Below are 26,683 nucleotides of genomic sequence, written 5' to 3'. Positions count from 1 at the left end.
GACAGCATCATGTTATTTGGATCCATGTTATTTGGATCATGTTATTTGGAAGCAGTGACAAGTTTCTGAAACTGAGGCTTAGAAAAAGCAGCACAGAGTGGAGTGATAGGGACAGCCACAGAAGCAGCATCACCTAAGAGACAGCTTCCAAATGGTGGCTGTCATGGCCAAGGTCAAGAGGGAAAATCCGCCTCCTGGCTCCAAAGTGACCCCTCTCAACATTGAAGGACCTGAGAGGACCCAGCTTAAAGGGCCAGCGTCCTTAGTATGTCTGAGCTGTGGTACCTCTGACAGAAGTAAGGCAACTGAGAAATGTCAGGGGACAAGGCAAGAGGGAAACTGTCTTCAGAGCTTATTCCCCCAAAATACAAACAACATAAAATTTGACCCGTGGGCAGATTCCACGCCTTCTAAATTAATTGGCACAGGAACGGAACACTGAAGAGCCATGGTTTTATTTCATACATGCAGGGCTGTGGTAGCATCAGTGTTTACAATGCATTACAATGCACAGAAACTTATAAAAGAAAAAGCAATTGCAGGCAAGGCAAGCACACACCTTCCCAAGACCCCTGTGTACATAATGCATATAATACTGGAGAAAAAAGACAGCAGCACAAACAAAATACCCTTGAACCAATTACACAGCAGAGACCTAATACTGTCCTACAGAACATTTTAAAAGATATTTATTTTGTGTAGATTATTTCAGTGGTAAATAAGCATTTCTTTAAGAAAACTAAACATAATACGAATACTTACGTCACCAAGTAAGGTGAACATTCCCCAGGTTTCCTAATACTCAGGACTAAAAATCATTATATTACATTACTTTATGCACATTCCTCAACCAGAACAAAGAAATAAAAGGAGCTCAGTGACATCACAAGTTATGGGTCATGCTGACCATATGAAGACAATACATCTTCAAGCCCTTCAGTAGGACTCTAGTAAAGCACCTATTCACTGGATCTGCATCCCCAGCACCCTGTATGCCCTTTCACTCACCCCAGAGGCCCAAGAGCCTGGAGAATTCCTGACATGAGCTGCTCGGCTCCAGAGTGGCAGAGACCCACCCTCCTAGGCTGCTAGTGCCCTCCGGTTGAGGGACAAGGGATTGAGGGGAGTGGAGAAGATAGGGATGGAAGGGTGTTTATACACATGGGCTTCCCAGATCCCTCAGCTCACAGAATAGAAAGACAGAGGGCTATTTCAGATGACTATACAACAAACTTTGTGCCAGAGCTAAGAGCCTTTCAAACATCCAGTGTCAGGGAAGCACCAGACACCAGACAAGCTGAAGAAGCAAAACAGCCACAGGGAAGGGTGATGATCAATACGGATGGGGAGGAAGTTGTGGATGACCTGCTATGGCTTATGCATTCTATTTTTATCAATGTTGTTATTTATTTATGCCTGTCTTGTTCCAAAAAGATTTTTGCCCAGCATTCCAAAAAGACGGTGGATGAAGAGCGTAAATTACAACGGAGCATAAATTACAACAGAAGCGGGAGGAAAATGGCAGAATGGAGGAGAAATGAACACAGCTTGGGACCAGCTCCCAATCCTCCAGGACTCACAGGCAGTTACAGATTTAATTCTGCCTCCTCAGCTCAGAGAAAAGTAAGAACATAGCCTTAAAAAAATAAAAATAAGTTTTAAAATTATAAAACAGTTCTTGAAAGTTAAAATCAGACCTAACTTTCTTTCCACAGAGAAAAGAATCATTTCAAGTGAATTTGAAATAGTATTTTGATGGTATTTAGCCTAAGGATAAAAATATATCTTAAACTGCATTCAGGTAAAACAAATGAACAAACAAAACTGCATCCAGTAGATTTCATCCTAGCAATCATATTTCATTGCTATTTTGAATCCATAATATATGTTAAGTAGGATAAAGTAAATAAGTAATTACATTGGCTGTTAGGAACCAAAATTTTCAGTGTAAAACAGAAACAAACATAAAATCTGAGAAAGTTAAGTAAAAACCCTGTAATCTGGGTTCTGCGAGAAATCTGTACCTTCCATTCAATTTTGCTGTGAAACTAAAACTGCTCTAAAAAATAAAGCTTGTTTTTTAAAAAGCTCATAATTTGCCATTTAAATTGGAAATACTAATATAACTTATAATTTTTTTCTTTCTAAAAAATATTTATTTCCTAGCAACAGCCACTGAAACAGCTTAGAAACGACACTAGCTAGTAACACTTAGCTCCTCTAGCACTTAAATTATGGCCTTTAAATATTTCCCACTCAAAGGAACCAGAGCTCCTTCAAGAAATTACTTAGTCCAAGTCTAGGACAGAATACATACAAAATAAGCCTAAAACTATCAAAAACCATTACGGTATGATACAGAAGCAATTTCGCTCCAACTGGCCAAAGGTGGGAGATTTTGAGCAGCAAAAGATTTATCACTCAGGGGTGCCTGGGTGGCTCAGTCAGTTAAGCGTCTGCCTTCAGTTCAGGTCATGATCTCAGGGTCCTTGGATCAAGCCTGGCATCAGGCTCCCTGCTCACTGGGGTGTCTGCTTCTCCTTCTCCCTCTCCCTCTCCCTCTGTTCTCTCTCTCTTTCTATTTCTCAAATAAATAAATCTAAAAAAAAAAAAGATTTATCACTTCAATGGACTGAAACACATCAGATCTATGAAAACAGCCAAATTCATGATATTCCCTCCCACCGCAAAGAAGAGATTATTGAACATCCTTGGAGTTTGCTGGGGCATCAACTCTTTATTCTGACAATTGATGAATAAAGGGGAAGAGTCTAGCATCTCTCTTACCTCTGTTACAGCCTTTTTCAGAGTAACCAACTGATGAGGAGAGTTCTTTTTAGAACCACAGATGATGAAATTAAAAATCACCATTTTGGGGGCTGATGGCAGGATTATATTTCTGAGTGCTCCAAAAACTCTTTCAGAATTCAGAACAGAGATAAAAGAAGTTTCCATTGTCTCCTGAATATATAAAAGTTAAGTAATCAACTATTCCTGGAAAGCCTTCTTAGTACTCTGGCTCACTAAATTCTATAATGAGTGTAGCAAACTTTAAAAAAAAAAAAATCACAACTTTGGAATCCCTAGTGGAATAGTCAGGCAATAGTCATCAATGACTGCTGAAACATTAGATCAAAAGATGATGAGGAACTTTCCAGTGGAGGGATCAAGTTGACAACACTGGACCAATGGGTTTCACTGAAAGCAATGAAGTCATCCTGCCCAAAAAAGAAAAAAAGTTGAACCTGAATCTATCCAGCCTCTAACTGCAACTTTTATAGATCTCTAGCTCTACCAGTTCACAGACAATATGAGGGATAGTACAACACATTAATCACCACAATTCCAAAATGTAGGAAATACTAAGATAATATCCAGATAACTTAAACAAATAAATGACATAAAAAGGGGAGGATGTTTTATGGAGTTAGATTTAAGAAATATATCATATACAGTATATGGGTCTTATTTTAAGTCCTGATTCAAACAAAAGAACTATAAAGAGACATAATTCTTCAAGTAACCAAAGAATAGGATACCTGGGTGGTTCAGTCATTAAGCGTCTGCCTTTGGCTCAGGCCATGGTCCCAGGGTCCTGGGATCGAGTCCCACACTGGGCTCCCTGCTCAGCGGCAAGCCTGCTTCTCCCTCTCCCACTCCCCCTGCTTGTGTTCCCTCTCTTGCTGTGTCTCTCTCTGTCAAATGAATAAAATCTTAAAAAAAAAAAAAAAGAAAAAGAAACCAAAGAACAAACTAAACCCAAAGCTAGCAGAAAGAAGGAAATAATAAAAATCAGAGCAGAGATAAATGAAAGACAGAACAAACAAACAAACAAACAAAAATAAGGAAAAAAATCAATGAAACTGAGTTTTTTTTTTTTTTAAAGATCAACAAAATCAACAAATCTTTAGCTAGATGAACTAAGAAAGAGAGAAGACTCAACTAAAATCAGAAATGAAAGAGGAAATATTACAACTGATGCCACAGAAATAAACAAGATTATAAGATACTACTATGAACAAGTGTATGCCAACAAATTGGGTAATCTAGAGCAAATGAAAAAATTCCTAGAAACATACAACCTACCAAGACTGAATCACGAAGAAACAGAAAATCCGAGGAGACCAATAACTGGAAAGAAAATTGCATCAGTAACTGAAAATCACAAAGAAAAACCCAGGACCAGATGGCTTCACTAGAGAATTCTACCAAACATTTAAAGAAGAATTAACACCAATTTTCTTGAAACCTTTCCAAAAATCAAAGAGGAGAAAGGCTTCTAAACTCATTCTATAAGGCTAACACTACCTTAATACCTAAGCAAGACAAGACATAACAAGAAAACTAGAGACCAATATTTCTGATAAATATTGATGCAAATATCCTCAACAAAGTACCAGCAAACTGAATTCAACAACACATTAAAGGGACTGCACCACATGACCAAGTGAGATTTATTCCTGTAACACAAGTATGGTTCAACATATGAAAATCAATCAATGTAATACACCATGTTAACAGAATAAAGGACAAAAAACACATGATCATCTTAATTGAGGCAGAGACAGATTTGACAAGATTCAACACCATTTCAATGACAAAACACTCAACAAACTAGGAGTAGAAGGAAATTACCTCAACATAAAAAAGGCCATATATGAAAGTCCAGTTAACATCATATTCAATGATGAAAGACCACAAGCTTTTCCTCTATGATCAGAAACAAGGCAAGAATGCCTGCTCTTACCACTTCTATTCAACGGAGTATTGGAAGTCTTAGCCAGAGCAACAAGGCAAGAAAAAGAAAAGATTCCATATACAAAAAAAAAAAAATTGTTATGACTAATAAACAAATTCAGCAAAACTGCAGAATACAAAATCAACAAATAAAAATCAGCTGCATTTACAATAGCATCAAAAAGAATAAAACGCTTAATAAACCTAACCAAGGAGGTGAGACTCATACACTGAAAACTACAAAACACTGCTGAAAGAGATAAATGGAAAGAGATCCTGTGTTCATAGATTAGAAGACTGAGTATTAAGATATCCATTCTACCCAGTGTGACCTATAGATTCAATGCAATCTCTATCAACACTCCACTGCATTTTTTTGCAGAAATAGAGAAATTCATATGGAATTTCAAGGAACCCCAAGTAGCCCAAACAATTTTGAAAAAGAACAAAGTTGGAAGACTCACACTTCCTGATTCCAAAAATATTACAAAGCTACAGTAATCAAAACAGTGCAGTACTGGTATAAAAACAGACAAATAGGGGTGCCTAGGTGGCTCAGTCAGTTAAGCATCTGCATTTGGCTCAGGTCATGATCTCGAGTCCTGGGACTGAGCCCTGTGTTGGGCTCCGTGCTCAGCAAGGAGTCTGCTTCTCCCTCTTCCTCTGCCCTTCCCCAACCCTGCTCATGCTCTTTCTCTCTCTCTCAAATAAATAAATAAAATCTTTAAAAACAAAAACAAAAACAGACAAATAGACCAATGGAATATAGTAGAGAGGCCAGAGATAAACCCTCATATTTATGCTCAAATGGTCTTCAACAAGGACTCTCGGACAACTCAACAGGGAATGGAGAGTCTCCTCAAGAAATGATGTTGGGAAAACTGGATATCCACATGCAAAAGAATAAAGCTGGACCCTTACCTTACACCATATATAAAAAGTAACTCAAAATGGATCAAAGACCTAAACATAAGACCCAATACTATAAAACTCTTAGAAGGAAACAAAGGGGAAAAGCTTTAACACTGAACTTAGTCTTTTTTTTTTTTTGGATATGACAGCAAAGCACAGGCAAAAAAATGAAAACAGACAAATAAGACATCAAACTTAAAAACTTTTGCACATCAAGGGACACAATCAATAGAGTGAAAAGTCAATTTTGGAATGAGAGAAAATATTTGCAAATCATATATCTGGTAAGGGGTTAATATCCAGAATATATAAAGACCTCCTATAACTCGGTAACAACAAAAATCAAATAACCTGATTTTTAAAATAGGCAAAAGACCTGAATGGACATTTCTCCAAAGATGATAGACTAATAGCTAATAAGCATAGGAAAAGATGCTCAATATCACTAATCATCAGAGAAATGCAAATCAAAACCACATTATCAAAAAAAAAAAAGTTTTGGTGGGAATGTAGAGAAACTGGAGCTCTTATGCACTGATGGGAGTGTAAAATGGTGCAACTGGTATGGAAAATAGTGAGGCGGTTCTGCAAAAAAGGAAAAATGGAACTAACATACGCTCCAACAATCCCATTTCTGTGTATGTACCCAAAAGAATAGAAATCAGGGCCTTGAAGAGATATATACACACCCATATTCGTAGCAGCACTATTCACAATAGACAATAGGTGGAAACACCCCAAATGTCCACTGATGGATGAATGGAACAAAATGTAGGCTATACAGACAATGGAACATTAGTCTTAAAAAGGAAGTCTTGTCGCATATTACAACATGGTTGAACATCGAGGATGTGATGCAAAGTGAAATAAGCTAGTCGCAAAAAGACAAATAATGTTTGATTCCACTTATATGAAGTACCCAGAGCAGTCAAATTCATAGAAACAGAAAGTAGAATGGTGGTTGCCAGCTGGTGGGGGGGGGGGGGGAGTTATTGTTTAATGGGTGGGGTTCATGACAACGTAAATATACTTAACACTATTGAATTGCACACCTAAAAATCATTAAGATGATCAGTTTTACACTACGTTTTTTATCACAATAAAAAGACAATTGATGTAATCAGGAGAAACAGAACATGAATTCTCTACACAGTTACTTTCATTTAATCCCGTACTCAGATACAACTACTTAACCCTGAAACAGCAGAAAAACACACTTTTATTAAGAGGTAGAAGACCTGGCTTCCAGCGCCAGATCTCCTAACTAGGTATTAAATGATGTTAAAGAATTACCTTTATTGGATACAATGACATGGATGTGCTTTATTAAAAAGTACATTTGGGTGAAGTTATGTTTTCCTTTTTTAAAGAAAGATTTATTTATTTATTTGAAAGAGAGAGAGAAAGAGAGAGTGAGCATGGGGGGGGGAGGGGCAGAAGGAGAGGGAGAGAGAATCTCAAGTATGAGCGCAGAGCCTGACATGGGGCTCGATCTCAGGACCCTGAGATCATGACCTGAGCTGAAATCAAGAATCTGATGCTCAACTGACTGAGCCACCCAGGCGCCTCTGAAGTTATGTTTTCTAAGATTTGCTTTAACATATTCCAGCCACAAAAGAAAAAAGAGTACCAGGCAGTGGTACATGAGAAAGTACAGTGAAATAGTCATAATTACTGAAGCTGCATGATGAACCTGGGGATTCAGTATACTATTCTCTCTGCTTTGTGAATATTTTTACTTTTTCACAATAAAAAGTTTAAAACAAAATAAAATAAGGGTGAGAAAAGGATGGCTGGATGTTTGGAAAGGATGACACAGCATTAATTTATTGAGATTTTATAACAACAGTATATTTCACATGCTATTGTTAATTTTTATTTATTTTTTATTTTTATTTTATTTTTTTAAAGATTTTATTTATTTATCTCACAGAGAGAGACATAGCGAGAGAGGGAACACAAGCAGGGAGGGGGAGTAGGAGAGGGAGAAGCAGGCTTCCCCGCAGTGCAGGGAGCCCGATGTGGGGCTTGATCCCAGGACCCTGGGATCATGACCTGAGCCGAAGGCAGATGCTTAACGACTGAGCCACCCAGGCGCCCTATTGTTAATTTTTAAAAAGCATTACATTTCATTTTAACTTGTGTTTAACAAATTAAAAAAAAGAAAGAAAGAAACAGAAAGGAAATTGGAAGAATTTTCAAGCTTCAAGTAAATGTTCCTCACCACCTCCCCCAGCCATAAACGAACAAAACAAAGAAGGTAAGTGAGTGGGGAACAGGGAACAGGTGCGAAGGGTACGTGGAGAGCAGCCTGCCAGAGCCACTTCTGCACAGTAATGGACGGATTTCTGCTGGGAACAATTGCACCTCATCATGGGATATAAACCACGCACGGGAAGTTGCTGCTCAGTATTCCTGAGACACACAGGATGGCCCTGTCTTACTTCCAGGAGTAGAAAGAAATCAGTCAAGCAAGGACTTCAGAACAAGGATGAAGGGTACACAAGACCGCAAAATGACAGCCTTCAGGAGAAAGAAGAGACAAAGATGCAAGATAAAAAATAAGGAAGGAAGCTAATTTCATGAAGCTCAGAACACTGATGAAAAAAGATCCAAAAAGGTAGGCAAGTCAACCACCAGCAGCTGCACTTAAGGCTGGACGACAAATGGCATCAACTAGCAGAGCCTGGTGAGATCTAAACAAAAGGGAACAAGAAAGTCAACTGGAATGATCCAGAAAATGGGGTCAGGTCCCACGGAACGGAGAGGGTTTGGAAGAGCAGTCACCCTGAGGCCGGGAGGGTGGCCAGCGAGGAGCGTACTATGGGAGCTGGGCGGCAGCCCCGGGTGAAGCACTTCACCTCTCTGTAATCCCACCATCTGCAAGATGTATTCAAAGAAAGGGCAGGGTCCCTTCCTCAGTTCTGAGTAAGTTTGTTCTCCAAATACTCCTGGCTGCAAGGACGATTGAGCACAAGGGGATACAAAATAAGGAAACCACTGACATCTCAACTCAAAGACAGATTTTAAATTTGCCTGGAAGGCTCGCTGTCAGTATCTCGACTTCCTGCAAACAAGAAAGGGGGTCTCCACGATGGCCTAGGATTCTGTTATACACCAGGAAGACAGGAGGAAAATGAAGAAACTCCCTGCGGCCAGGCCCAGTGTGCACAGGCCAAGGGAAGCGGACCCCCAGCAGTTGCTGCTTTGACAGATCACCGGACCCTGGCCACAGGCAGCATGCTACCCACTCACACTCCCCAGGTTTGGCCACTCCATAAATTCTCTGGGCACCTGTGCCCAACACAGCTCCCTAGCGTGCCCCATGTGATGTTTAAATATTACCACCACCAACATGGGCCACGTGTACCTTACTTCACGTCTTAATACCAGCCCCACAAAACAATCTTGAGGTAGAGAGAATTATCCTCATTTTAGGGTGAGGGAAACTGAGGCTCAGTGAGGGCAAGTCATTTGCCAGATGCTGCCTGACCAATGAGCAGCAGGGCGAGCTTCTCCAGGCAGAGTGGTGTTTTTGTTCCCCGTTGGAGAAAGACTCCCAATTACAAATAAGTCAATGCTGAGCCGAGGTCCCCAGGCTTCTCAGTGAGGCCTTTTCCAACAGGAGAGCTTATTGACTGCTACCTCAGGGCTGAAGGGTCTCTTGCCTCTGGCACAAGAGGCTTGGCCAGCAGGGTGGGGTCACTCCAGAGGGTCCAGAGCCCAGCAGCATGGCGCTATGGTTCTATGGCCAGAGCCCTAGGACAATGCTGATGGGGTCAGGACGGGGTGAGGGATGGAGAGGAAGGTGTTGGCGTGGAAGTCACCCAGCAGGGAAGACAGTCCTGGCATTCCACAGCCAGGGCCCAGGGGGAGGGAGGGAAGGAAGGTCTCGCTGCCCTGCCAGAGCACAAAGTCCTGCCACTTCCCCATGAAACCTCAACTTACCCTGGTAGAGGGTGAACCTGTTTCTCACAAAACACACACCCAAACCTGGGTGGTGGGGGGAGTCCACTTTCTTGACTCTTCTTCCAACATTACAGACATCCTACGCTGAAACAAGCCAACTCCCTTCCAGCCCTGAGAGACCATCAGGTTCTAGAGCCTTGTTCATTCTCTTTACACAGTTGCATGTGCTTGAGTCCTGCCCTCACTTGTCACAGTGCCTGCTCCTTAAGCATCGGACCGTGGACAGGGAGGCAGAAGACCTGGCTTCCGGCCAAGGGTCCCCTACATAACCTGTCATGTTGCCAGCATCCTGCTTCTCTCTGCCTCCGTTTGCTCACCTTCGAGGAGGAAAAAGCAGCTTATCCCTAATTACTTCACCCAAGTGTTCAATAAAAGGAGACCCGGGAGGCAAATCCCCTCTGAATTCCTAAGCAGCAGTACTATTACCAATGCCTACCACTGTGCTCATGTTTCTTTCCAACCCCCCACCCCCACCCCCAATCCCCAAGGCCCAGGAGTATGGGCAATAAAATAGCAGCACTGGAGGCCCAGAACAGCCCGAGCCCTGTGCCCCCGCGGGTTTGCCTGATGCCCTCAATAAAGGTGACTCTGACAGAACCACGAGGGAAAAGGAAACATTCCTCTCCAGCAGCCAGAGTGGCTTCCTTCTTGCCTGTCCTCCCAGATCACCTAGCAACACTGCCCCTTCCCCAGAAAGCTCTGGATCAATGATCCTGGGAACTGCCTAAGTCCTAAAGAGGGTTTAAAAACGCCAGTGTTCCTCTGTTCTGCTTTCTAGAGGTATCCTTTCAAGCAACCCCATGTTTCAGTTCAGCCTTGTGAGCTTTGCAGAGGAAGAGAGCTTACTCCACATCACCTGGAAAACAGATGCTCGTTCTTACATATGTGACTTGAGTGGCCTCACAGATACATATAAAAATAACTGGCCATCTACAGAGTGAACCAGCCTGGACTTGCCAGGCAGCCCCAGCACAAATCACTGTTCAAGCCAGGCCTGAGACCAAGCGTGTATTGGCAGGGCTGGGCAGGAGAGGCTGAAGGGGGCAAAGCAGGCAACCCGCTCTAAGGAGGGATGGCTGGTGAAGGGCAAGGGCGCTGAAGAGGCGTACGAGGCAGGGCCCGGTTCAGGGAGCCCGCTGCAGGATGAGCTCCGTAATCTCCGCCCTGCTACCCAACCTCATGGGTATCCCATAGTAGGCTGTGCCTGGGCTGACATATACAAACGTAGTCTGGGCCACTTGGTAGAGGCCAGCAAAGAAGGGGTTCAAGAGATAGGCTGCCACGTTCAAGGGGAAGATTTGCCCAGCATGCGTGTGCCCAGAAAGAATCAGGTTAATATCTGGCCGAGCCTGCAGGGCTCTCTTGGCAGCCAGTGGCTGGTGAGCTAGCAAGATGGTGGTGTGGTCTGGGCTGCAGCCCCCCAGGGCCTTGACGAGATCCATGCCGTGGCCGGAGTAGTGCAGGATGTCTGCTTCGATATCGTCCACCCCAGCCAAGCAGATCCAGTCCTCCTCCTCTCCACCCCCGTGCTGGGCCCCCGCGGCGGAAATCTTCACGTTCTCATTGTGAAGGGGCTTGACGTTCAGGGATCCCAGCAGCGCAAACCAGTTGCTGACGTCCGACGTGTAGTATTCGTGATTCCCCGTGACGAAGTAGGTGCCGAGGCGTGAGTGCAGCTGGCCCAAAGGAGCCACAGCTGTGCGGAGGATGGAGGCTTCGGCGTCACAGAGGTCACCCACGATCACTGTGACGTCTGGTTCCAGCATGTTCACCATCCTCACGAACATCTCCATCTTGGTCCTGCCCACCGTGGGGCCCAAGTGAATGTCTGAGAGGAGCACAATCTTGAGGCTGTCCATCGAGGGAGGCAGCTGCTGGATGGGCACCTCCACGGTTTTCACAGCTGGGGGCTGGGCGGCGTTCAGCAGCCCAAGCACGCTGAGCACGGCGGTCACTGCCACTGCCAGGGCCGGCCTGACGGCCAGCTTCCTTGTCTTGTCAAGGCTGCCCACGGCCCGACCACCGCGCCAGGCCAAGAGCTGGGAGGCCTGCTCCATGCCACTGAGGGTACACAGGAAGAAGAGCATGATGATGTATGCCCCAAGGCAGGAGTAGGCCGCCACGGAGAAGAGATAGGGCTCCTCGGCCACTAAAAAGAGCATGGTGAAGAAACTGGAATGGGCCAGGGCCAGAAATGCCACAACAGCCATCTTCCAAAGCTGAAAACAGGTGGACTCTGCGGCTGGGGAGTGGCTGAGGTTGCTGACTGTGCTACGCCAGATGTAGAGGGAGCCAATGAGCATGAGCGAATTGGCAAACAGGGCGAGCTGCAGGCGCAACAGCCAACGCCAGGCCCTGAGCTCGAGGCTCCCCGCCAGATAGGAGCGGGACACAATCATGGACACGAAGACAGTGCCGGCAGCCAGGGCAGCCTTTGCACCCAGGGACAGCTGCCTGAAGATCGCCATGTTCTCTGCTCCTAAAAGGGTCCCCTGCCAGTTCTGTGCGGGCGGGCTCAGGAAGGCGAGTTCCTTAGAAAGGACAGTGGCCAAGCAGAGGTTTCCAGGTCAGCTCCGCCTGCAACCAGGAACCGGCGTCAGCTTTGTGGGATATTAGAGCTTCCTTGTCCCCATTCAAAACCTGAAGGCCACTCATATCTACCCAACCCTCCTTGAATCCAAGCCACTCAAATGCCAGTCAGTTGCTACACTTTATTATTAAAATACAAACAGAGTGGATTGTCACGTGGTGGGCAGTTTTCGTTTTCCTACTGATAGTTTTCTGAATGTTTAAAAAAGTTTTTCCACAGAGCATATGAACTTTTTTTTTATAATAAGAAAAACGTTATTCTAAATTAGCGGTTCTCAAAGTGTGGTCCGGGGAGACCCTTTCAGGAGGTACATTTACTCAAAATTATGTTCATAATAATACTAAGCTATAACTGTCTTTTGCACTCTCATTCTCTCATGAGCGTAGAGTGGGGTTTTCCAGAGGCTCAGTGACATGTGATGTGGCAAGACTGACTGTTCCCGGCTATCATCTATTAGGACAGGTGCGAAAGAGGTTTGCAAAAATGTAAAACAGTGCCACTCTTCCCCCTCAAGTTTGGGGAGAAATACTGTTATTTTTCAAAAGATATAGTTTGTTAACATATAATGATTTATTATTTCTTAAATAAAATAATAAATATTTAAAATTTTTCTATTTTAATTTCTAGGACAGTTAAAGTGTGAGAACCGCTGTTCTATATACGTGTAAACAAGGAAATCGTGGAAATCTAGTTTGCTGGTATCTTTCCGAAGCTCTGGGCCCAGGAAGGACACCTAGACACCTGACATAAGAATTCCTGGGGTGAAGCCGGCCTCCCTGCGTAGGCTCTGGGCACCCCCCTGCTGGATGATGCTGCACAACCGTTTTCCAGGGGGCTGCCCTTCCCACCAGCTCCCCATTCATAAACCCTGATCTCTCTCCTCCCACAACCCTCCCAGATATTGGACCTGCCACCACCCCCCATTTTCTCTGCCACTGTTCCCTGCAACAGTTCCCCAACTCCACCCTGGCCAGTGGTTCTCACAGCTGGGTAGCTCTCACCCCGAGGACGCGTGCGCGCGCGCACACACACACACACACACAAAATGGGGCAGGGAAACCAGAAACGGAGGCAGACAGAAGTTAGCAAACACTCAATTTGAGATGACCTTTCCCTAGAACCCCAAATTAAGCTATTTTCAGCAGCTGTTTTTCAACTACTTAAAATTTTCAACTTTGATTCTAGATAAATCCATGACTTTTCTCTAAGCACTCGCTGAAAGCCTTTTATCAAGGGATGCAATTTACAAGTAAACGGGCCCAAATTTCCCCTCCTTCTACTGAAAACACGCCCTAGCATCAGCCCACCCAAACTTTGGGGGAACCACAGTCGGTTCGCTAAACATGCAGAGGGGCAGGTGCCCATTTCAATTACTGCCCCCCCGCATCTGTCCACGACTGTTATGCTGACCTCCCCAGGCAGCGGTCTGGAGGCCCGTCGGGCCCATGCTTTAGCTCTGACTAGTTAACTGAGACTGTCCTCCCGCCAATTTTGCACTCCCCCACCACCTCACCTACTTGCTCCGCCGGACCCCCCTCCAGCAACGCTGGCTGCCACCTGCAGCCTATCTCTTGCCCACCCTTGGCCTGCACCGCCAAACCCTGAAGATCGGGAAAATCCAAGCCAAAAAAGTAGGCATCAAAGAGTGGCGAGAAGGGGACGAGATGTCTGAAAAGAGAACACCTCGAAGGAATCAATCCAACGTTCCCATCGCGGGGGCCTCATCTGACCCCATTTTTCTCCTTCCGGAGCGCTCCGCACCACCCGAACTGGTCAAGGGAGGGCGCCTCAAGCCACAGACCAAGGCGCCCTCCAATGCCGAGCGCTCCTTGGAATCCCCCTCCCGGAAAACTGCAAAGCTGGAAAGGTTTGGGCGCACCTTATCTCGCCCCGTCCTTGCACCAACGGGGAAGTGGATCCGAGCGAAAGGGGCGATCGGGGCTGAGCACGCGAGCGACAGAGCTTACCGGGAAGGACGCGCGCCCCGCCCGGCCCGCCCCCGACGGGAGGGCCGGTCCACTGCCTGCGCTCCTCCAGCTGCCTGCCTGCCGGGGCGCGCTCCGGGGTCCCAGGCCCACGCCCTGCAGGGCCCCCGGGAGGCCGCAGCCCCCGCCCGGTCCCCCGCCAGCCTGCCCCCTATCAGTGTGCCCCCGCGCGGGGTCCTGTGGACTTACGCGCAAGCCGCGCGCAGAACCCAGCAGCAGCGGCACCAGCAGTAGAGAGAGAATGCGAACCACCCCCCGCAAGTCCATTCTCCAGCCTCTCCGCTCCGCAGTCTGCGCGCGGGCCAGCCGCTCCGCGTCACTTGACTGAGGACCCGTGGCCTGGCACCGCCCCTTACCGGCCCTGCTACCGGCCCCACGCCTGCTCCGCCCCTCGCTCCGCCCCGCGACCGCGGAGCCGTGGGCGGGGGCAGGGAGGGGCCTGGGCGAACCCGGGGGCCGCGGGCGGTCGCGTGACTCCGGGATAGTGTCATCTGGATTTTGCTGGCAGCTGCCGCGGGGAGGGACCCTTTGGACAGGCAATCAGGAGGCCTGACTGTCAGCAGCTTGATAACGCGCCCCGGGGCTGGACTTTAACAAGGGTCTCCTTGCTCCCTTGCCTTGAGAGGACAGAAGGGGAAGTTGAGACCAGATACACCTAAGCGGAGGAGATAGAATGCTAGCCCTGCGTCCGGGGCTCTCCGCAAGACTAATCCAGGGGTCCGCAAAGTGTGGCCCCTGGACCAACTGTATACCTGGTATTTGTCGGAAATGAAAGTTCCAGGGCGTCACCCAGAAACGCTCAATCAGAAACTCTAGGAACGGGGTACAGAAATCTGCATTTTTACAAATGTTCCAGGTTATTCCAGTGAGAATTTGAGAACCACTGTGCTAGGTTACTAGTTTTAGAGGTATGGTTCAACCGTGACAAAATTTGAATACCAACCCGCAAAGCACCCGGATTTGCAGAATTTCTACTTCATGGTTGGGTTTTGAGAGGTAAGAGAAGCAACACCTCCCACCTTTCAATTTTGCACATGAGTCTCCCAGCATCCTTGCAATGCAGGGAATCTGTCAAATGGGTGTGAAATAGCATTATATCTTTTTACACTTGGAAAGAAAAAGTCTCTGCAGCCTCAGTTAACAGAATCTTTTCCCGGCTGGTTCCCCAGGAGCTCTGAAAATCCCACTTCCCTTCACTGACACTGCAAGAGTCTCACCTTTAATGGAAACTGAGTTTCAGAGGGAAATCGCTTCTATTTTCTTTCCTTCCGTTTATTTATTTATTTAAAGTTTTAATTTTAATTCCAGTTAGTTAACATAGTGTTATATTAGTTTGGGTGTACAGTATAGTGATTCAACACTTCCATACATCACCCTGTGCTCATCACTACGAGTGAGCTCCTACTCCCCATCACCTAGTTAACCTACCCCCGCACCCCCTCTGCTCTGGTAACCATCAAATTGTTCTCTAGAATTAAGAGTCTGTTTCTTGCTTTGTCTCTCTTATTTTTTTCCCTTTGCTTGTTTGTTTTGTTTCTTAAATTCCACATATGAGTGAAATCATACGGTATTTGTCTTTCTGACTGACTTATTTTGCTTAGCACTGTACTCTCTAGCTCTATCCATGTTGTTGCAAATGGCAAGATTTCATTCTTTATTTATTATGGCTGAATAATATTCCATTATATATATACACCACATCTTCTTTATCTATCAATCGATGGACACTTGGGCTGTTTCCATATCTTGGCCATTGTAAATAATGCACTTATAAACATAGGGGTGCATGTATCCCTTTGAATCAGTGCTCATGTATTCTTGAGTGAATACCTAGTAGTGCAGTTGCTGGATCATAAGGTTGTTCTAGTTTGCATTTCTCTATATATGTGTGTATGTATATATATAAAACTTTTAAATATATACATATATTTAATTCTTTCCAGCTTTGTTAGTTATAATTGACAGCACAAAATTCTTTTAAATATTATATTTTGCTAACTCCTTATTTTGAAAAATAAAATGTAAGGTTAAATTATGCTATTAACAGATTCCCTCCTGAACTAAACTTTAGTTAGGCTCCTCCTGTCCTTGCCAGGCCTGCATTGCCTTGTCTTAGCAAAGAATCCTGCTTAGTCAGTTTAGGGAAAATTCCCTGACTCTTGATACCCGATCAAGTTCCTCATCCCCTGACTTTGACTTCTAAGTCTTTGACCTGCCCTTAGCAAGAATTTTCTGATATCCCCTGTTGTAATTTTCTACCCACAACCCCCTCACTCTGCTGGTAAGCTATAAATCCCCAGCTGTCTTTGTTTTTGCTCTACTTAGAATTGAAACCTAAAAAATAGAAAGAAAGAATTGAAACCTATCTCTCTCCCCTATTACAACATCTTTTTTTTTTTAAGGTTTTATTTATTTATGAGAGAGAGAGCGCGCGAGTGAGGGGAGGGGCAGAAGGAGAAGCAGATTCCCCACTGAACAGGGAGCCTGACACGTGGTTCCATCACGGATCCCAAGACCCAGAGATCATGACCTGAGCCAAGGCAGACGCTTCACTTACTGAGCCAACCAGCTACCCCACATTACATCTTGAAGGAAGTCTTCCTTACCATTTTAACAAGTGTCAGAATAATTTTTTCTTTAACACTAGTTTGTACAACTTGTGGATCCTTAAAAAAACCTCAATTTGGTTTTTAAACGCCAGGAGAAATGACTATAGAAGTCAAGAATAGTGGTTACTTAGGGGGGTGAGGAGCTGAGATTGGGACCCAGGCCACGCAGGGGCTTTTGGGGGCTGGGAGGCAAGAGAGTTTTGTTTCTTGAACTGAAGGGTGGTTACAAGGGTTTTTCTCCATAATATAACTCATTAAGTCATGTATTTGTTTTGTGTCACTTTCTGTATCTATTTTTTTTTTTTTAAGATTTTATTTATTTATCTGAGAGAGAGAGAATGAGAGAGAGCGAGTACATGAGACAGGGGAGGGTCAGAGGGAGAAGCAGACTCCCCGCCGAGCAGGGAGCCCGATGCGGGACTCAATCCAGGGACTCCAGGATCATGACCTGAGCCGAAGGCAGTCGCCCAACCGAGCCACCCAGGTGCCCACTTCTGTATCTATTTTTAAAATAAGTTAAAAAGTTATATTTTACTTTTAAAAATGTTTCAAAAACCTTTTGTATTGTGTAACAAAATAGCTAAAATTCCATTTGTTCATGCCTTTCTCTTTTCCCACTGGGCATTTCCTTGAGAAACTGAGAAATAGTCACTGGCTCTCCCTTCTCAGGTTCTTCTCATGCCTGAAACACCGACTGCTTCTCCTTGTATGGTGAAGTCCTTTTCAAACCCTGCAACCTGGGTCCAGTACTGAAAAGCAAGGGCTTTGGAAGCTGACACACCTGAATTAAAATTCCAACTATGCCACTTAGTATCTGTGTGACTGTGGGCAAGTTACTTAACTTCTCTGAGCTTCAGTTCCTTCATTGGTAAAATAGTACCATTCTTCACTGGTAAATTGGTAAATCATTTTACTTCATTGGTAAAATAATATCAAACTCACAGGGTAGTTGGGGAAGTTAGCAGAGGTGATGACTACAAGACATTTGGCACATACAGAGTGTTAGTAGGACAGTTGATGAAGTCAGAATTAGGCCTGTAAGTTAATTTCTTGAGTTCGATAAGGGTACAAAGTCTGAAGATTAAATAATAGTTTTGTATTAATTTATTGATTTGGATACTCACACTGTGGTTATATAAGAGGATGTCTTTGTTTTTAGGAAACAAAAGGGCATCACCTTTGCAACTCTCAAACAGTTCAGGAAAAATGAGTATATACATACACGTGGAACAATAAAGCAAATATGATAAAATGTTGACATTTGGGGACTCAAACAAGGAATTCTTTGTATTGTTTTTTCAACTTTTTTCTAAGTCTGAGTTATTGCAAAATGAAGTTAAAATTTTTAAAAAAAAAATCCTTAGCACATGGCAGATTCAGTTTTTCCCACTTTCCCAGCTTATAGGCCCAAGGTGATAATATACAGCAGGCATTCTTAACTGAATTGAGGCACAGGGGTTGACAAAGGCCAGCTGCTCAGATCTGGCCTGCTGCCTATTTTTGTATGGCCTGTTTGTTAAGAATTATGTTTGTATTTTTAAATGGTTGGGGGGAAAAAATCAAAAGAAGAATGATATTTTGTGACATTCGAAAACAGTATGAGATTCCAGTGTCGGTGTCCACAAGTAAAACTGTATTCGAACACAGCCACTTCCCATCCTCCACGTTTTGTGTATAACTGCTTTTGCATACCGGCAGAGGGGAGTCATCCAAACGGAGCCCTTAAGGCCCACGAAACCTACAAGGTGTTTTATCTGGCACTTTACAGTAAAAGCTTGCCCAGGGAGTATGGATTGCAGTTTGTTTCTGAGATTTGAGTACTTGCCTTTGTGTTGTAGTAGAGCTGACTGCTTTATCAGCAGTCAGTGTCACTTCTGCCTCACAATCCAAGTTGCATGTTGTTACCCACATTTCACGGAAGAGGAAACTGAGGCACGGAGGAGTTAAATGACTCGCCACAGAGCTAGACGGTAATGGAGGCTCTAAAGTCATATTGCCTGACTTTAGAACATGAGTTATTTTTACAAAGCTGGGCTTCTGGCTATATTTTTTAGTTCCTGTTCAAGTGTGCACATAGAGTTTGCTGGGATATAAAGCCTCCTGCTCCGGGTTGTGGGGGATATGAAATGACCACGAGAAGTCTGTTGCCCTCTAGGGATAGGGACTCCTGTCCAGTGAGAAAGATGTTCACATACACAATTAAATATGGTGCATGCTAGGGACGCCTGGGTGGCTCAGTCAGTTAAGCATCTGCCTTTGGCTCAGGTCATGATCCCAGGGTCCTGGATTGAGTCCCTCATCGGGCTCCCTGCTCAGCGGGGAGTCTGCTTCTCTCTGTCCCTCTGCCCCTCCCCCCTGCTCATGCTCTTCGTCTCTTTCTGTCTTTGTCTCTCTTTCTCTCACTCTCTCAAATATATAAATAAAATCTTAAAAAAAAAAAACTATAGGGACGTCTGAGTGGCTCAGTCAGTTAAGCATCCGCCTTTGGCTCAGGTCATGATCTCAGGGTCCTGGGATCGAGTCCTGCATTGGGCTCCTCACTCAGCAGAGAGCCTGCTTCTCCCTCGGCCCCCCTGCTTGTGCTCGCTCTTTCTCTCACAAATAAATAAATAAAATGTTTAAAATAGAAATATGGTGCATGCTTTAATATAGACCAGTGATACTCAGTGTGGTCCGAGTACCAGTGGCGTGAAATAGGTTCAGAAATTCAGAGTAGGTCTTTAGAAACTTGTAGCAATTTGAGAAAGTTTGTCAGGTGAATCAAATCATGCAAAAAGAAGATGTGAATTTTGTAAGTCTGTTTTTATTTCCTTTCCTAGTTATTTACTTTTATTGTATTTTTACAGCAGGATCAGTCCTTGAAATATGGGGAAAAGCACTGATAACCACAGAAACAAAACTGATCCTTCACCAAAGGTACTTTGAGAAGCACAGAGGCCTCATCTGTAGCCTAAGAACAATGAAGGAGAGAGAGATGTGTGGCCCAATAAAACAGATGAAAATCCTATTTTTCTATGCTAACAGGGCTTTGTGCCCAGGAGAATGAATCTCAACCCCTTTGACCAACCTAGTTCCCCTGATGGTCTTAACAAAGCTTTGCTATTCAGCAAATTTCAAGTCCTTATGTCAGTTCTGACCTGTATTTCAGCATAAAAAGTTAACAAACTTTACTTTTCTAGTACTTAGAAAATTCTATTAGAATACTTGTAATTTGGAATAGCTTTTAGGAGTATTAAATGATATATGTTAAAGGCAAGGAAAAAAACAAAGCCTCCGCTAAAAAGACATGACACCTAAATACAATGCATGATCTCAGACCAGAGAGGGAAAATAGCTAAACAAGACGTTATTGGGACAATTAACGAAAGTTGAATATAGACTATGGATTAAAAAATAATATTGTATCAATAATAAAATACCTAATTTTGGTAATGATACTGTGGCTATGTTCTTAGGAAATACACTGAAACATTTAGGGGTAAAGGGGTATAACTTACTCTCAAATGGTAATAATAGTATGTATCTATTTACATATATATAATTATATATTATACATAGTGTACACATAGATTACATGTCTATGATGAGACAGCACATTATGGAACAAATAAGGCAAAATATTAACTATTGATGAATTAGGAATAGGGCATCCAGGAATTCTTATGTCAAAATACAAAGCTATTTAAAAATAGAAAAATAAAGTCTCTAGCCTACAGACGTGGGTAGTTCTGCTGTGTAGCAAATCCTTATCTTTCTCATGTCTTTAAGTTTTCTGACATAGAAAGTCCTGAGACTTGTATCCTGGGGTTAGGTTGTGCAATCAACTGATGGGTATGGTTATGAAACGATAAAAAGATAAAATTGTGAAATAATTGACCAACAGTTTGTCCACAGTTCCAATAAAAGTCAGCAACTGTGTATCAGGAACTGGATCACACCATATGGCAGTCCTAAGGGTTAGGATATCCTTGTCCCCATGTCCCCATGTCCCTTGTCTCCCTTTGAGGAGTTTGAGATGTCTAGAAACAAAATGTCCCAAGTGAGACCTGACTTCGGGGAGAAAAATTGATGACTTTGTTTTAGACACTTTGTTCTCCTATCTTCTTTCTGTCACCCTATTGTCAACAGCATCTGCCTCCCCAGGATGTCTCAGCTGCACTTTTCGGGAGTGTTTCTTTCCCTCTCATGTTTGGTCTAGACTTGCTGTTTCTTCTTTAGGGGCTTGTAGTCAGCCCACCATCTCTGTCTTCTCAGCCACATCTGTGACTGTGACTCACTTCTCTGAAAGATCAGAGTCATTTGCTAGCTCATTGAAGGTTGCAACCAGCTGTGGCCAGAATGCCTATTTGTTCTGACAACGACCATGTTGGTCCATCAGTGTCTCACATTCTGTGTAATTGCTAGAGTTGTCAACATTTAATCAGGGGGATTTATGTAATCTGGATTTCCAGTTTCTCTTCAAAGATCAGAAGGTCTCATGACACCAGATCCTTGGCCCCTTCAGGGTAACAGTGGTCAGAGATATGCATTGGGACCTTCTTTAGGCAGGGTTGGCCCCTCTAGTAGGCGACAATCTCCATCCATCTGGTCCACTTCACTTTTGACATAACTGAACATCCCCATGAGATACTTCATTTTGTGACTCCTAGGTCAGAGACTATCAGTGGTAATGTGATCACAATCTATATAATTGCTGTATCAAACCCATCTCAGTGACACCACCACTAATCACCTGTCCCCTGAGCCCTAGGCTGCCTGCTTCAGACTAGGTTACTGCCATCGACTGAATGTTGGTGTCCCCACCCCCAAAGTCCTGTGTCAGAAGCTAATCCACCATGTGAGGGTATTGGAAGGTGGAGTCTTTGGGGGTCGTTTGCATGATTAGATCATGAGAACAGGACTCTCATGAATGTGATTCATGCCCTTATAGAAGAGACTTCAGGGAGCTCCCTGGCCCCTTGCACCATGTGAGGACACAGTGATAAGACGGCTATCCATGAATCAGAAAGTGGGCTCTCACCAGAACCAAATCTGCTAGCACCTTAATCTTGGACTTCTTAGCCCCTAGAACTGTGAGGAATCAATTCCTGCATTTATAAGCCACCCATTCTGTGGCATTTTTGTTGTAGCAGCTGGAACAGTTTAAGATGGTTACCCAGCCGTCTTTGGGGCCCACACAGGACTCTGTCCATGTCTCCAATTCAGCTCTAATGGGAGGGTCATTGAAGGCTTACTTCCCTGTCTTCTCCAGACTTTGAGTTCTCTGAGGAAAAATTTGATAATCTTTTCTCTAATATGTACCTGACACACAATAGTTCACTATAGGTTTACGTAACAAATAAAAAACAATGATGTCTTATCTCTACTCAACTTGCAGTCCCTCATGGTCAAGGAAGTATGTTTGATTCAACTTTGCATTCCAGCACCAAGGGCAGGACCTGCTATAAGGTGGATGCTGAACAGAGCTTTGAAAGAATGAATAAATTGATGATACAAAAGAGAATTTGTCATTAAAGTCCCATGGGGGAACACTAGCCCCTATAATGAGGAGACACTGTTAGACCTAGCTCTCTTGAGGCTCAACAGCCCCATAAACAGGAGTCAGCCACACAAGACAGTGTCTGGTTTCACTTCCTTCTACAGGTTGTGTTGAATTATTATGGGAAGCAATTGTTCTCCCCACCTCCACCTGCACATCCACAACCTCACTCCTCAAAGGCAACACATCACATCTTTGCTGTCCCATACTCCCTTACCTCACTCTTCATATTCAAGCCCTGGTGGCCTTCTTACAGTCTTTCATACCCTTCATGTCTCCTCCCCTAGAGTTACCTTTTGTGGGGCTGGCAGGTTGGCTTGCAATATGTGGAGGTTGCCTGGGATCCAAGCAGCTCCCAAAGATTTCCCAAACCCCACTATCAAAGCAGAGTGGCCTGGAAGTGGCATAGAGCTGCCGGACCTGGAAGGGCTTGGCCAAGGGTAATGAGAAATGACTCCTCAGTTGTGACCAACCAGGACCAAACGATGTTTCAGCAAAGGTCACAGCTTCCTTGGACTTAATGGGAGTGGCAGGCCCCAGGGGACCAGGCACACTCCACTCCCAGCTCAGCTCTCTCCACAGCCTCCTTCCCTCCATTCAGAAGGGATAGTTCAAAAAGTTTTTTTCAAATAACAAGTAACTATAAAATAATATCTTAAAAAAATATACAGCATAAAAAAATGATGCAGTGGGCATCCTCATGGTCATTCCCACCCCCTCATCCCCATGGACTCTCTCCCAATTCCATGCCCTTCCTTCCACCTTACAGGAAGCCACTTTCCAAAGTTTTGGTTTACGGTTCCTTTCTCATTATGGTTTTACCCTGTGTGTTTGTATGAACCAGACCATATTGTTTGCATTCCTAAAGAATATTTTGTGTACTTCAGCATATTTTTAAATTCTAGACAAATACAATCACTCTGTGTTTGTTTATTTAAGATTGTTTAGATTGAACTGTTGTTATGTGTGGCTGGGATTCTTTCATTTTTCTCCTGCTGTAAAATGTTCTTCTATGTGCACATACTTTTAAAAAAAAATCTACTCTTCTGCTTATTGGATAGGTTATTTCTGCTTCCTGCTAGCTGTTTTATCTTGCCCAAAACACGTATTACTTATAAAAAAGAATGAAGTGGAGAAAATGGACGCAACCCTAGCAAAGTAATCAAAATTAACATCGCTGATAAAGGCAGACATTGTGTTCCTCCCATGTGACACGTGAGAAGGATGCAATATTACTTCCGTGGTGTTCAAGTCAAAAGCACTTAATATGTATCTAATCATGAGGAAAGATCAGAGAAACACCAATGAATAAATAGACTTTTAAAAATACTTTATTAAAAAATTTTTTAAAAAAATACTTTATTTGTTAGAGCAGTTTTAGATTTGTAGCAAGATTGAGTAGAAGGTACAGAGATTTTCCATATACTGCCCAGCCCCCTTGGTTCACAACCCTCTGGGGAGCTTCCTGGGTGAAATCTGACACTGAATGTAAAGGGAGGGGGCAGGGAGAGATGGAAGAAAGAGGCAGGCCACTCCAGGCTGGTGGATGGCAGTTTTAATAGCAAAAGGAACTTACATACAAAGGCTTGTCTTGGGCGACAGCATCAGCATCGGATCCCCGCACCTGCCCGCCACATCTTAAGTTCATAAAGAGGCCTTAGTCAAGTATAGTGTGCAGGTGTTCTCAACACCACATCACTATCTCAAGGCTGTGTCCCTGGAGTAGCTTCTGGGAGCAGGAAAGGCATGGGGAACCCACATTCCAAAGACAAGGGAGCGGGTGAGTCACCTTCCGTGTTCAACGCACAGGTTGATAGGCAGTCATGTCTTTTTGATGACCTCCCCCAACACCCCTGCCTCCACACATGCACAGCCTTCCCCAATATCAAAATTCTGCACCAGAGTGGTACATTTGTCATCATCAGTGAAGCTACGTTAACACGTCATCACCCAAAGTCCACAGCTCACATTAGGGCTCACTCTTGGTGTTGCACATTGCATGGGTTTTGACAATTGTATGATGACACTTATCCACCATTATAGTTTCACTGCCCTAAAAATTGTCTGTGCTGTGCCTATTGATCCCTGTGTCCCCCCAGTGCCCAGCAACCACTGATCCTTTCACCGCCCGCCTTCATAGTTTTGCCTTTTCCAGAAGGTCATACAGTTGGAATCATACAGTATGTAGCCTTTTCATATTGGCTTCTTTCACTTAGTAAAATGCATTTACATTTCCTCCATGTCTGTTTGTGGCAGGATAGCTGTTAATGCTGAATAATGTTCCATTGTCTGGATAAATTATACAGTTTCTTTATCCATTCACTTATTGAAGGACATCTTGTTTGCTTCCAAGTCTTGGTGGTTATGAATAAAGCTGCTGTCAACATTTGTGTGCAGGTCTTTGTGTGGACATAAATTTTTCACTCATTTCAGTAAACACTAACAAGTGCGATTGATTGCTGGATGGTGTGGTAAGAGTATGTTCAGTTTGGTAAGAAACTGCCAGACTGTCTTCCAAAGTGGCTGTGCCATTTTGCATTCTCACAGCAATGGACGAGAGTTCCTGCTGCTCCACATCTCGTTAGCATTTGGTATTGTCGGTATTTTGGATTTTGGCCATTCTAATAGTTGTTTAGCAGCTCACGTTGTTGTTTTGGCCTGTATTCTTGAAAAATGTCAATGGAATAATGAGAAAAGCTGAAGAAAAGAAAAGCTAAAAGATTACAGACCATTACATTGTGGAGACAAATAGATACAATACATAATCCTGGACTATATTCTGTCCATGGGGGAAAAAACCCCATAAAAGACATTAGGACAGTTGACAAGACTGGAATAGGGAATGTAGATTAAATTATTCTATTAATATGAAATTTCCTGGATTTTATCATTGTCTAATTTTGTTTTTAGGACCTACAAACTGAAAGATTAAGGGTCAAGTAGGCTTAATGTATGCAACCTGCTTGCAAATGATTCAGGAAAAAAATATATAGATAAATTTAAAGAAAGGAAATGTGGCATAATATTAGCAATTTGGAATGTGGATCATGGATACATAAGAGTTGTTTGTACTATCCTTGCAACTTTTCTGCAAATTATTTAAAAATAAAAAGTTTAAAGAATTAGAAAAATAATAGTTCTGCCTTTAACATTCCATCCATATCTTTTGATGCACACACACGTTTCTCGATCATATTCTGGAGAGTGGAATCGCGGACTCAAGGTATGTGCATCTTCAACTTGATCAGATAAATAGCTTACAAAGTGCCACTGACATCCTTATTAATTTTATTTATTCTTCCTCTCTCATTGAAATGTAAGGTCGTTGGCAGTGTTATCAAAGTGTGGGCCTTGGGCCCTCAGCATCAGCCTCACCAGGGCGCTGGTTAGAACTGCAAATCCTCAGACCCTCACTCCAGACTTGCTGAGTCAAAAACGCTGAGAGCACGGCCTAGAAATCTGCGTTTTCACGTCTTCTAAGTGACGAGAAAGTTTAAGTCGCGCTGTGATGCGTTAGGGCCGCGCCTGGCTTGCAGGCCGCCAGCTCCAAACAGATGAACAGCGGAGGCCGGGAGCCCGGGTTAGACGATGCAGAGCCAGAGGGCAGCGCGCCATCCCCAGGGCACCGTCCCTGCGCCGACAGCCGCTCCCGGCCCCCCGGCTGGGTGGGGAAGGGCGGCAGGACGGGGCGGGCCGGAGGCTGCTGTCCCCGCCTCCCAAGCCTCGGGCTCGCCGCGTTGCGCAGTCCTCCGCCTTCCTTGCCTTCTCGTCCCCCTCCTTCCTTCTTTCCTTCCTTCCTTCCGCCGGGCGCGATGGAGCCGGGGCGCGGGGCAGCCGCGGCGCTGCTGGCGCTCCTGTGCGCGGGCTGTGCGCTGCGCTGCGGGCGCGCCCAGTACGAGCGCTACAGCTTCCGCAGCTTCCCGCGGGACGAGCTGATGCCGCTCGAGTCGGCCTACCGGCACGCGCTGGACCAGTACAGCGGCGAGCACTGGGCGGAGAGCGTGGGCTACCTGGAGATCAGCCTGCGGCTGCACCGCCTGCTACGCGACAGCGAGGCCTTCTGCCACCGCAACTGCAGCGCGGTGCCCCAGCCCGAGCCCGCCGCCGGCCTCGCGCACTACCCCGAGCTGCGCCTCTTCGGGGGCCTGCTGCGCCGCGCGCACTGCCTCAAGCGCTGCAAGCAGGGCCTGCCAGCCTTCCGCCAGTCGCAGCCCAGCCGCGAAGTGCTGGCCGACTTCCAGCGCCGGGAGCCCTACAAGTTCCTCCAGTTCGCCTACTTCAAGGCAAGTCGGCCCGCTCCGCCCCCAGGCCCGGGCTCCGCCCCCAGGCCCGGGCTCCGCCC

At 44.7% G+C, this 26,683-nt stretch overlaps 3 protein-coding genes across 5 annotated transcripts in view; 1 reads left to right on the top strand and 2 right to left on the bottom strand.

The window, feature by feature from the left end:
- Positions 1-14,524, bottom strand: part of GLB1 (galactosidase beta 1) — an 81,439-nt gene extending 66,915 nt beyond the window's left edge. Inside the window, exon 1 of the mRNA XM_034991608.1 lies at positions 14,383-14,524. Coding sequence (XP_034847499.1) covers positions 14,383-14,460 — 78 coding nt within the window. The 5' untranslated portion in view covers positions 14,461-14,524. The remainder of the gene's footprint in view (positions 1-14,382) is intronic.
- TMPPE (transmembrane protein with metallophosphoesterase domain) lies at positions 7,776-14,465 on the bottom strand. 2 transcript variants are annotated; one of them, XM_034991617.1, is made up of 2 exons: positions 14,383-14,465; positions 7,776-12,195 (listed from the first exon to the last, which is right to left on the bottom strand). In XM_034991617.1, the coding sequence occupies exon 2, from the start codon at positions 12,084-12,086 to the stop codon at positions 10,743-10,745; it is 1,344 nt and encodes a 447-aa protein (XP_034847508.1). In that variant the 5' UTR covers positions 12,087-12,195; positions 14,383-14,465; the 3' UTR covers positions 7,776-10,742. The 2 variants fall into 2 exon arrangements, with proteins under 2 accessions (XP_034847508.1, XP_034847514.1); XM_034991623.1 differs by lacking the exon at positions 14,383-14,465 and adding an exon at positions 14,088-14,193.
- An 11,475-nt stretch (positions 14,525-25,999) lies between the features above and the next one.
- Positions 26,000-26,683, top strand: part of CRTAP (cartilage associated protein) — a 35,676-nt gene continuing 34,992 nt past the window's right edge. The window contains exon 1 of one of the 2 annotated variants that reach the window (XM_034991600.1): positions 26,000-26,624. In XM_034991600.1, coding sequence (XP_034847491.1) covers positions 26,154-26,624 — 471 coding nt within the window. In that variant the 5' untranslated portion in view covers positions 26,000-26,153. The remainder of the gene's footprint in view (positions 26,625-26,683) is intronic. The other variant, XM_034991591.1, reaches the window with a different exon arrangement.

This window comes from Mirounga leonina, unplaced genomic scaffold (assembly GCF_011800145.1).
Source record: "Mirounga leonina isolate KUSES-001 unplaced genomic scaffold, KU_Mleo_1.0 Mir_115, whole genome shotgun sequence".
NCBI classification, from domain to species: Eukaryota; Metazoa; Chordata; class Mammalia; order Carnivora; family Phocidae; genus Mirounga; species Mirounga leonina.
Note: the sequence above shows the minus strand (reverse complement) of the source record. Positions and strands in the feature narration are given on the sequence as shown.